General features: G+C 54.9%; 1 protein-coding gene and 1 long non-coding RNA gene across 2 annotated transcripts; one reads left to right on the top strand and one right to left on the bottom strand.

The window, feature by feature from the left end:
* Nucleotides 1-1894: 1894 nt before the first annotated feature.
* Nucleotides 1895-9421, bottom strand: LOC140902761 (uncharacterized). Its single transcript, XR_012156111.1, has 3 exons — nucleotides 8911-9421; nucleotides 6471-6728; nucleotides 1895-5191 (listed from the first exon to the last, which is right to left on the bottom strand). It is a non-coding gene; the product is annotated as an uncharacterized LOC140902761 (long non-coding RNA).
* On the top strand, nucleotides 3772-7277 carry LOC140902760 (SLAM family member 9). Its single transcript, XM_073323201.2, has 4 exons — nucleotides 3772-3856; nucleotides 4988-5353; nucleotides 6527-6793; nucleotides 7136-7277. Exons 1-4 carry the CDS (start codon nucleotides 3799-3801, stop codon nucleotides 7270-7272), a joined length of 828 nt encoding a protein of 275 aa, XP_073179302.1. The 5' UTR covers nucleotides 3772-3798; the 3' UTR covers nucleotides 7273-7277.
* Nucleotides 9422-11275: the final 1854 nt, after the last annotated feature.

Genomic DNA, 11275 nt, shown 5'->3' with positions numbered 1-11275 from the left:
AAAAGCAAACTCTGATAAGAACCTAACTAAAAAAAAAGGAAAAAGAACAGAGCTCGGTATTCTGATCATCATCTGTGCATTCACCTCTCCTGGGGTGCAGTAGTGACACAAGCTAGTTGCTTTTTGCCTCTTTTCACCATCTGGTGTGTAGTTCTGGAAAGACGGTCAACTCATCCACCCTCAGAGCTGTACAGGGCCAGATGTCTCCCTTCCCCCACAGCTTGGGTCGTCCCTTACACCTGTGCAATGTGGGTGTGGGGTGCGAACAGGTTTGAATAGGAGGTTTGAATGAAGGATAGCAGCAGCTGCTGCAGGCAGGATTGAGAGAGGTCAGCAGAGCTGTGGGACGGCCCAGGGCTGGGAGAGCAGGGTCGGGGAGAGCTGTGGGTCAGGAGGATTAAGTAGCTAGAACATCATGTGTGAAGGGCAAGAGCTGAGCTGCTGCTCACAGGAACACTGGTTTCAATCTGGAGTCACTCCACTGAAGCCAAAGGCTGTCTCTGGATTGACACCAGTGCCTGCGACAGGGCTGCCACCTGTCCAGGCTCTCCCAGGATCGTCCCTTTTCTGACGTATCTGCCCAGGTGTTCAGTGCCCATGGCCAGTTGGCCAGTTTTGTGGGCTCAGCATCATCCCAGATGTCCCGGGTTTTTGTACCTTAATCTGTAGTCAGCATCAGGACCCGTGTCTTAAACGTCCCTGTCTCTCTGCTGTGCCTCAGGAAGTGGAGCTGTTCCTCCAGGGAGCAGCCCTGCCTCTTTCCTCCTGTTCTCTTTAAACCCTCTCTAGCCCGCATGCTGGACGTCCCATCTCTCCCAGGCAGGGGGACCAGGTGCTGAGCTCTCTGGAAAGTGCCCGGGTTCTATGTGACGGGATTCACAGGCTCTGTCCTGGTAAGTCCAGTGCAGGTGCTGCGGGATAATAGCACAGTAACAAACCTGGAGCCACCCAGTCCTTCCCGGCTCTCCCCACTCGCAGACAGCAGGGCTCCAGCCCAGGTCTTCCAGCTCCAAAGCACAGCCCCCCCCCAACACTGCAGTTAAAGAACCCCCACTAGTAGAGCGGGGCCTGTGGCTCATGGTCCAGCAGGTCTGAACACAAGGGCAAATTCAGCGTCAACACATGCAAAGTAAGGCACATTGGAGGGGAAAATGTAAACGACTCACGCACTGTACAGGGGTCTATATATGTCTCCTCTCCCTCACACTGGTGTAAATCAGGAGTGATTCTGTGGAAGCCTATAGAGTTACACTGGTCTAAAACCATTCTATGGCCCTGATCCTGAAGACAGTGACACACCTATGTACTTTTACTCCAGCGAGTCATCCTGTTAGACTCATGAGCTGTCAGGTTGCCTGTCAACAGACGCAGATGCTGAAAAGGCATTTGATGGGGTGATGTGGCTCTATCTCTGGGGTCTCAAACTTCCAGCCCGTGGGCCATCCGCAGCCTGAGAACCTCCCCACTGTGGCCCGTGGAGGAGAAACGCAGGAAGCCACGCTGCCAGCTCTGTCTGCTGCAGGCACCGTCCCCCGCAGCTCCCATTGGCTGGGGGAGAGGGACAGAGATACCATCACTAGTCGCCGGGCAGAGTCAGCCATGGAGCCGCGTCACTTTTCTCCACAATGAATATAAACAAGTCAAAATTCTGAACACAACTGTCTGATGCCCACCTTGCTGCATCCTGAAGGTTTCAAACTGCTCCGTCTCTGAGGCCAAACATCAACAAACTGACAGAACGGAAGCGTTGCCGGGTGTCTGGCAAACACTAGAAACTCGGGGATTGGTCCTGCTTTGAGCAGGGGGTTGGACTAGATGACCTCCTGAGGTCCCTTCCAACCCTGATAGTCTATGATTCTATGAACTCTCTGGCAGGGGAAGAATTGTATCCAGTTGTATGACAGTTTTATTAGTGCTAAGAAATTCAAAATAAAAAATACAATATACACATTTTCTTGTCTGAACACCATCTTCAGCGACTTTACTGGCCCGCTGGGAGGATTTGAGGACTGGCCCTGGCCCTAAGGGAAATTAAGATTGCGACCCCTGCTCTATCTCTCATGGCAGGGTTAAGGCCAAGTCTATGCTACAGAATTTTGCTGACATAACGAGGGTGGCTAGGAAAAGGAGAAAAATCACACTGAAATGCTCTGCCAGTGTAGACACAGCTTATACCCACTCTGATACAGCTTATGTCATTTAACTGTACTGCCAAGAGAACTCCTTTAGCTGGTAGAAGGTACATGTCCACGAGGGGACTTTGCCTGTAGAGCTAGAGCAGCAAAACATCTGTAGTGTAGACTAGCCCTAAGAGAATTTGGGTTTAGCTCAGTTTTCCTTAATTGGGCTGATGTCTTTCACAATTCTCTGCATTTGGCAGGACTGGCCTTATAGTCCCATGTGTCAGCTAGTTCTCCAAGGACCATTAGATCCAGAGCTGGCACATCACTTTTATGGCCTGTGTTATACGGGAGGTCACATTAGATGATCTAATGGTCCCTTCTGGCCTCACAATCTGAATCTATGACAATCTCCTTGTACAAACTTACCAGGCCCAGATCAAGTCATCACATGATTCTGTGGCAATAGTTGTGATCAGTGCGGGGGCAGAGCAACTCATAGTTGTGGGAACAACTGGATGGGCTATGGAGCACATTTCTGATACCCTACCTGCAAGGGAAGATGGAAGGCTGAGAAGGGCAGAGTTAAGGGCATTGGGGGCTTAACTGGGAATTTCCAGACTTTCAAGCTTTGGGGTTTCTTGTAAGTTTCACCAGAACTCTAAATGACCTGTCTCTATAATGGCTTCTTGGGGTTTTTCGCTCGCTCCAGGGTCTCACAGCTGGTGAGCTGCAAGGCGTCCTGAACAAAGTTTTGTGTCTAGATCAGTATCCCATCTCAGACACGCTGGCAGTGTCAGGTGTGAGAACCTGTGGCAGTTTCCTTTTACAGCAGTGTCTCTGTCCCTGTTCGTTGCATCCCCCACAGTCTGAGCACCTATCAGAACCAGAGATTATCTAGCCACGCTGTGACCCGGGCACCACGTGAAACTGCTGCACTTGGGGGAAGGCCAAGACAGGAATTAAGAGCCGGAGCCACCCACCAAACTGAATCTGTGGATGGAGCATTTGGAAAGGCCCCAGCCCACCGGTGAGGACACTGGCCTGCGTGTGTCAATTGCTGGAGAATCTGCTGGGGATCAATTCCTTTTGCCACTGTTACAGTGTGGGCTGCAGGGGCATACAGCGTCAGGCACTGTCTATCTAGAGTCACTTATCTCCTTTCCTGTATCTTGCTGTGTCAGTTCCTGGGCTGCTCAGTGATTCGGGCTCCCGGGCACGGCTGCAATGCACAAGACCAATCATCCCAGCAAGGTGTAACTGGGAAGGGCCTAGGAAAGGACCTCTTAGGCAGCATCTCCCCAGAGGCATCCCGGTTCCCTGTCACTGTCTCCCAAGGGAAGGGCTGGGCGCCCCATGGCGTGGGGGTGTCAGAGTCGGGCTGAACCTGTGTGCGAGCGACTGGGTGGCAGAAGGCCCCACGAGGGGGAAGGGCAGGGGAGATCAGGGCGGGGCAGTGGGGGGGTTATCTCATCCTGTGCCTGCCACAGGGTAGATCAGCTGATGAAAAGGAGGCTTCAAAGCTGCGGGCACTGGGTTTAGCCTCCCAGAGCCCTCGCTGCTCAGTGGAGTGATGCCAGAATCCCCCCGGCACCCAGACCTGGCTGGCCCGACTGTCCCAGTCTCTGACGGATCACTCCACGGACACTGACTGCTCCCTGTTCTGTAGCCCACCAGGATGGCAGGAGCTCCCCGTCCCTTCCTTCTTTTCCTCCTGCTGGTTTCCCAGCCCAGGGGTAAGTTACGCGGGGCTGGATCCACCCCAGCGGGGGGGCTGGAAATGAAAGGGTGAATCTTGGGAGGGGATGGAAGCAGGAGCTGGGCCAGGCTGGGGGGGTCTCACTCCCCTCAGGGATCCAGTGCAGTCTGAGCCCAGCCAGCACGAGGGCCTGATCCTGCGTCCCTGACCCACATGTTGCCCAGGCAGAGGGAAAGTTGGAGAGACATGGCGCCGACTCTCGGCCTCTGTTCCTGGCTGGCCTCTTCTCCGCTCCCCCCCTCCCCACACCGTCCCGTGCCGTCCACGATGGAGGTTCTCTCCTTCGCCCTGTGGGGTGTTTGTTCGCAGGAGGGTAGTTTGCCAGGCAGTGACCCTCAGCCACCCTGGGTACTCACCGGGGCTGCTGCCTCCATGAAAAGAACTGAGGGTTTGGGGGGTCATGGGCACATTGTTAAACAAGACAATGACCCCCAGGGAGAGGCAGGAAGGCCCAGCAGTGAGAGCCCAGAGCTGGCCGACAGGAGAGCTGGGTTCTCTCCCTTTACAACTCCAGCATTGCTGTAACCTCAGCACCCTCTGGAAGAGGCAGCAGGGAGAGCAAGAAACAGGTGGCTAGGGGATGAAACCCGCAGCCTGGCGTCATGGCCCCAGAACCCTCCCCTCCTGTTCCCGACTCTGCCAGTGACCCGGTGCAGGTCACTGCACCACTCTGTGCCTCAGTTTCTCCATTTGGAGATCATTTATTACTGGCCCTTTAAAAATTCCTCCAGTCCTGCATGATGAATGCCATTGGGTAACACTGAGTTCCTGTGTGAAAGGAGATTTCCCCACCTACCCACAGGAGAGGAGAAATTTTAAAGGGACAGGACTGTATTTCCCTCCTACACACGGCATATCATGTGGCTTAATTCAGGGATTCCAAGGCCAGAAGAGACCCTTGGGGTCATCTAGTCTGACCTCCCATCTAAGACAGGCCCAAGAATTCACTGATGGGCGTAAGGGGCCCAGGGGCTCAAACCAGTGAGGTGCTAACAAAGGTCAAAGAGCTTTCGTAATTCACACTCTGTGACTGGAGGGAGTTGCAGTGCCGGGTCGGGGATGGCTGGGCTTGGTCTGTTTCCTGGACCCTTTTATTCTGTGTTGTCAGACACAAGTCCTGCTCAATCAGTTTGTCTCCCCAAACTGATGAACGGTATTCTGGGAGAATCAGTCGTCCTCCCGCTTGATTCCGGGGAGATGTTCAAGAGCATCACCTGGTCCGCACCCAGCCCGCGCCAGGACGCACCCTCAGGCAGTAGGGTGCGTCTTGCTGTTGTCACCCCGGGGGGCCCCGGAGCCCTGCCCCGTCTCACTGTGGAGGACGAGAGATACAGAGGGCGAGTGAGACTCCACGGCCAGAGCTATTCGCTGGAGATCAGCAACCTGACGATGGCAGATGAGGGTGAATATGGAGTAGCGGAAAACACAGTCGCACACAATATGTACTACTGTGACTATCCATTGCTCATCTACAGTGAGTGTCTGTGCGTGTGCGTGGGGGGAGGTGCAGGCGCTGGGAGCGGGAGGTGGTAATGTGGACTTCCAATGAGATGCCGGCTTCACAAGAAGCTTTTAGCAGACCGTTTGATATCTGGAGGGGCACCTTGGGGTGAGCCAGGACTTCCCTCTGGGACCAAGCTATTACAGTACTTAAAGCTCTCTGAATGAACAAAGGAGAAGGATGGATAGATAGATGGATTGGTGTGTAAGGGGATAGATAGATAGATAGATAGATAGATAGATAGATAGATAGATAGATAGATAGATAGATAGATAGATGGGGTGTATGGGGTGTATGGGGATAGATAGATAGATAGATAGATAGATAGATAGATAGATAGATAGATAGATAGATAGATAGATAGATGGGGTGTATGGGGATAGATAGATAGATAGATAGATAGATGGGGTGTATGGGGATAGATAGATAGATAGATAGATAGATAGATAGATAGATAGATAGATAGATAGATAGATAGATAGATAGATGGGGTGTATGGGGATAGAGAGATAGAGAGATAGACTAGATGATAGGTGTGTATTGAGATGGATAGTTGATAGCCCAAGTCTAGGGTTTGGGCTTGGGCTCACAGCTTAAAGAAAATAAGCAGAAGGCTATTGGGGAAAGGCGAGAGATAGACAGAGACAGGGGAGGACAGGGTAGGGGAGACACAAAGGTAAAGATGCAGCCTATTCACAGAGTCCTGCCATAAGCACAATGTCTACAAACATGGCTCCTGCAGACCCTGAATCTGTCCCTTGGGGAGAGTGGGGGGCAGCTAAACCCCTCCCCTGAACAGGATCTGGCCCCTGGCTAGAAGTATAGGGTGACCAGATGTCCTGATTAGGGGCATTGTCTTATATAGGCAACATTACAACCCCCCCCCCCAAAAAAAACCGAAGTGTCCCGATTTTTCACACTTGCTATCTTACGGAAGGTGACCTCTCCTGTCCCAGCCACATGGCGCAGTGAGGTTGGGTGATGCTCTCAAACGTGGGGGAAAGTCGCTAGGGGGAGAGATCCCTGTGTGTCAGCCCCCCGGCCTGTAGTCTCAGGCCGTCAGCGGGGGGAGCCTGCAGCAGGTTCTCACCTCGGCAGCCTCTGTACAGAGTTATTTTGTATTTCCTGCCCCCATCTGGGCCACAGAGCGACTGTCGGAGCCGGAGATCAGGGTCCATCCTGTGATGACTGGGAACGGCACTTGCAACGTGACCTTCACCTGCAGTGCCGGGGAGAGAGCCAGGCACCTCAATTACGCCTGGACACGTCCAGCAGGAGGCGCCGTTCTCGCCACCGAGGAATCCCTGCTGCTCCAGCACAGACTGGGGGACGAGGACTCGCCCATCACCTGCACGGCCACAAACCCCGTCAGCAACAGCTCGGCCAGCGCCTCCCCCAAGGTGGCCTGTGAAGGTGACGCTCGCTCCATCCCCCCCCTCGAGCGCACGCAGCAGGGCCCATGCGGGCCTGGCTCGTACACACCCCCTGCTGCTCTGGCTGGGTTCTGGGGCACAGTGAGCACCACTAGTGGGCTCACAGGCTTTTTAAGGGGCTACTCCCCAATTCCTACACCCCACCCTGGCACTGGGCAGGAAGGTCTGTCGCTGGGGGGCACCGAGGGTCTGGCCCAAAGGGAACAGCTGGGTGTTTGCATGCCAGCTCACTGGGGTCTTCGGAGTCAGAGCTCCCGGCACTCGGTATAGATTTGGGTTTCCAGACGGCGCGAAGCCCCTAAACATTGATTTATTCCTTCAGGTCCCGTTCTGCCCCAGACCCCACCGCTGTCCTACTGCCGCGCCAAGGGGATCCTTGTGCTGGGGGTGCTGGGAGCCCTGCTGGCCGGGATCCTCATGGTGCACGTCCTCCCCGCGAGGGAGCAGAGACGGCCGTGAGAGGAGAGGAGCTTCCACTGTGGCGGTTCATCCCCCTGCCTCCGGGCTGGAGTTTCCCACGCAAGCCAGCTAATGAATGAGAATGCCCCATCGCCCACTGCAAAAGCCTCAGTTTCCCTTCCCCTCAGGAAACAGGAGCACAGCGACTCTATTGCGCTAGACTCGGCCAAACGTGTAGCAATCCCGGATCCTCCGCCCGGCTGTTCTGGGGCACAGGGCGGGGGGCATCTCCAGGATCGGAGTCTCTCTCTGGCCCAGCGACCATGGAGTTATGTATAGAAAGTGGAACAGCTGGGATAGGAGTGACTGAGAGACACCCTCCCAAACAGCCTGGTGCACAGGGCCTTCCACGGGGACGTGGGAGATCTGGGTTCACGTCCTGCTCTGAATCAGAGACCACTGGGATTTGACCCCATGTCTTCCACATCCCAGCTGAGTGCCCTGACCTCTAGGTGACGGGGACTAGGGACTCCTGCTCTCACTTTGGTTTTATCTGAGAAATGGCTGAGCTGGCTCAGGTCCCCATCTCCAGGCGAGGGTTCGTGGCTGAGGGTCCCGGCTGGAGAGAGGCACCTAGTGCCAGCCGTCCCTGTGGGGTGGAAGGCCCAGATCAATAGGAGCTGTGAATCTGGGCCCTAAACCCCACCCCTTTCCTCTGCATTTCACTCCTGGCCTGCTCAGCGTGGGGGCCTCTGAAAATCCCTTCCTTGGGTGCTGAGCTCTACCCATGTGTAGGACTGCTGAATTTCTATTTGCAGAAAATAGAACACCCTTGCCCCGCCCCTTCCCTGAGGCCCCACCCCCACTCCCTCCCTCCCTCTGTTGCTCACTCTCCCCCACCCTCGCTCACTCACTCAATTTCACCAGGCTGGAGCAAGGAGTTGGGGTGTGAGAGCGGGTGCGGGCTCTGGGGTGGGGCTGGAGATGAGGGGTTTGGGGTGGAGGAGGGGCCTCCAGGCTGGGGGTTGAGGCCGAGGGGTTCAGAGTGTGGGAGGGGGCTCCAGGCTGGGGCAGGGGGTTGGGGTGTGGGAGGGGTACAGGCTGTGGGCTGGGGAGTGCAGGCTCCGGAGTAGAGCCAGATATGAGGGGTTCAGGGTGTGGAAGGGGGCTCTGGCTGGGGCAGGGGGTTGGGGTGCAGGAGGGGGTGAGGACTCCAGCTGGGGATGCGGGCTCTGGAGTGGCGCCGGGGATGAGGGGTTTGGGGTGCAGGAGGGGGCTCCAGGCTGGGGCCAAGGGGTTCATAGTGTGGGAGAGGGGTCTGGGTTGGGGTAGGGGGTTGGGGTGCAGAAGGGAGTGCAGGCTCCAGGAGGGAATTTGGGTGCAGGAGGGGGCTCAGGGCTGGGGCAGGGGGTTGGGGAGTGGGAGGGAGTGCAGGGTGCAGTCTCAGGGAAGGAGTGTGGCTGCAGGAGGGGGCTCAGGGCTGGGGCAGGGGGTTGGGGCATGGGAGGGAGTGCAGGGTGCAGTCTCAGGGAAGGAGTGTGGCTGCAGGAGGGGGCTCAGGGCTGGGGCAGGGGGTTGGGGTGCAGGAGGGGGTGCAGGCTCTTGGAGGGAGTTTGGGTGTGGGAGGGGGTTCCAAGCTGGAAAAAGGGGTTGGGACTTGGGAGGGGGTTTGGGGTGCAGGCTCCGGTTGGTACTTACCTCAGGCAGCTCCAGGGAAGCTGCCAGCATCTCTCTCCGGCTCCTAGGCGGAGGCGCTACCAGGTGGGTCTGCGTGTTGCCCCCATCCACAGGTACCGCTCCCGCAGCTCCCATTGGTTCCTGGCGGAGCTGGTGGTCTGGGCAGGGGCAGCGTGCGGAGCCCCCATGGCCGCCCCTACGCCTAGGAGCCAGAGGAAGATGCTGGCAGCTTCCCAGGAGCCGCGCGGAGCCGGGCAGGGTAGGGAGCCTGGCCTGCTGCACTGCCGGCTGGACTTTTAAAGGCCTGTGTGAATCTGGCCCACTGTGACTTGCAAAGCAAAGTGAAACTGGAGGGCAGGGCAGGTTTTTGTGCTGCTTGGGCCCAGCCTCTCTAAGTGCTAATGAACTCTTCAGTCAGCTTTCACCGCCTGCAGGCGCTGGGCGGGCACTGGGCTTTTAAATCCTGGCTCAGGGAGTGTTTGCACTCAGGGGCCGGCTGCCCTGCTGTTCTGCACAATGCTGAACTAGCTCTTTCACATGGTCTTGTCTGGATTTGCTGCTCAAGGTTTTCTCATTAAAGCGCTTCTGGGAACCAGAATTAATGACTGACCATCTTGCTGCTGAGTCGGCTTTCTCGGGGCGTGTGGTTAATTGCTGCAGACACCTGGCACCGCAGACCCAGGGAAGCAGGGTGCACAAGCTGCTTGTTACAGACGAAGTGTAAAGCAGAGGTGAGCAGTGAGTACGGAGGCCACATGGTCCAGTGGAGCGGGGTCCGGAGCCAGCCTGTGTTCAGCAAACCTGACTTTTAGCCTTGACTCTGCTGGTGCTGGGTGGCCTCTGGCCAAGTTCGGTACCTCAGTTTTCCCATCTGTAAAATACGAACAAAATTAGGAAGGAAGGAGAAGCCAGTGTTGGCCTGGGCCTCTTCAGGACATCATCAAACCTCTGCCCTGCTACTGGCTTCCTGTGTGACCCTGGGCAAGTCACTTAGCCTCTCTATGCTTCTGTTCTGCATCCATACAATGGGGATAACAGCACTGCCCTCCCCCACAGAAGGTCTGTGAGGTGCTCAGATAATACTCTATAAGCACCAAAGAAAGAGGGCGAGCGCAGGTTTCTGTGCCAGGCTAGCATGGGGACTGTTTTAAAGCTTAACTCATTTTTTTATCTCATTCCTTTGTTTCCATCCGAAATCCCCTTGGGACTCTCTGGTTCACACTGCAGCTGTCCCAGGATGCACTGTTCTGTGACATCACCAATAACCAATAGCCTTCGGCTCTATGGGCCCATTGATTTCTGGGCTGCTGTCAGAGGGCAAAAGCAAAGAGAAGTCAGTTGATCTTTATGGCTAGGCTGGGCTCCTGCCTCCGCTTTGAGCAGGGTGTGTGTGTGTGTTTGCTGTGACTGTCTGTGGTCTTTCTCTGGCTTTCATTCCCACAGTAACCAGGCACTGCCCAATCAGTAATGTATTTATCCTCTTAGCCCTCTATGCACTCTCGGTGGAACCAGCCAAGCCTGTGAGTGACCCTGCCCTGCCCCGATCAAAGAAACTTGAAGAAGGAAGAAATTCTCCTACGGGGGTCACTGACCAGGGGCGTGATAAGTCTGCGATGATTTAGATTGGTGGCATGTTCAAATCCAGCAGGGACAAGGGGCCTGTGTGTTCTAAGGGCTGGCAAATAACTCCAAGAAGGGATCATTTACCCAAATCTTCTGAACAAAAATACAAACCTTTAAAAAGTCTAAACAAAATCCACCAAGATTTTCCTGGGCCATTGAGGATTGAAAGACCTGAACACCTAATCGGAGTATAACTTTGGAATATTGAGAGAAATTGCTTAAAACGGGGAGATTCCCATTAACAGCCAGGACTAATACTGACGTACTGTCTGTGAAATGAATCAAATATTAAACCCTATGAGGAAAAAGAAGTTTGTCTTACACCAATGCCATCTACTGGATACCGACGGAAGCAGCAGAGAAACTAAGGGAACTGAAATCTGAATATACCGGAGCTGCCCAGTGCCCAATAGAAATCAGAGGTTTGGCCTCCTCCAGCACATCCAGAAACAAGAGTCTATAAACCTGGGGTCACCGTGTGGACCTCGGAGGTGATGGAACCCACGAACGAGCTGCACAAGTCCAGAAGTTCTGAGTCCTGCACACTCAGGCCGGGATGGTGACCAGCCTTCCCCTGTTACACAGCTAAGGAGAAGAAATTTCCTTTCAGGAATTGCATTTCTCTCTCTGTTCTTGAATATTACATAACGGAAGGTTCTTTGGCTGACTCTACGCTTCTCAGTAACACCTTGTATTAGTTTTTAGCTAACTGGTGCTGTACGCATGCTCTCCTTTGTAAGCCCAAGCAAATTGGCCTAAGAGT

Source organism: Lepidochelys kempii, chromosome 24 (genome assembly GCF_965140285.1).
Source record: "Lepidochelys kempii isolate rLepKem1 chromosome 24, rLepKem1.hap1, whole genome shotgun sequence".
In the NCBI taxonomy this organism is placed as follows: domain Eukaryota; kingdom Metazoa; phylum Chordata; order Testudines; family Cheloniidae; genus Lepidochelys; species Lepidochelys kempii.
The sequence above is the reverse complement of the archived record's forward strand: the minus strand, read 5'-3'. Positions and strand labels throughout refer to the sequence as shown.

Excerpts from the sequence above, each read along its gene's own strand:
- LOC140902760 (XM_073323201.2), top strand. The coding sequence starts at position 3,799 with ATGGCAGGAGCTCCCCGTCCCTTCCTTCTTTTCCTCCTGCTGGTTTCC. Across the intron at positions 3,857-4,987 it reads GCTGGTTTCCCAGCCCAGGG|ACACAAGTCCTGCTCAATCA; the intron begins GTAAGTTACGCG and ends CTGTGTTGTCAG. Across the intron at positions 5,354-6,526 it reads CTATCCATTGCTCATCTACA|AGCGACTGTCGGAGCCGGAG; the intron begins GTGAGTGTCTGT and ends TCTGGGCCACAG.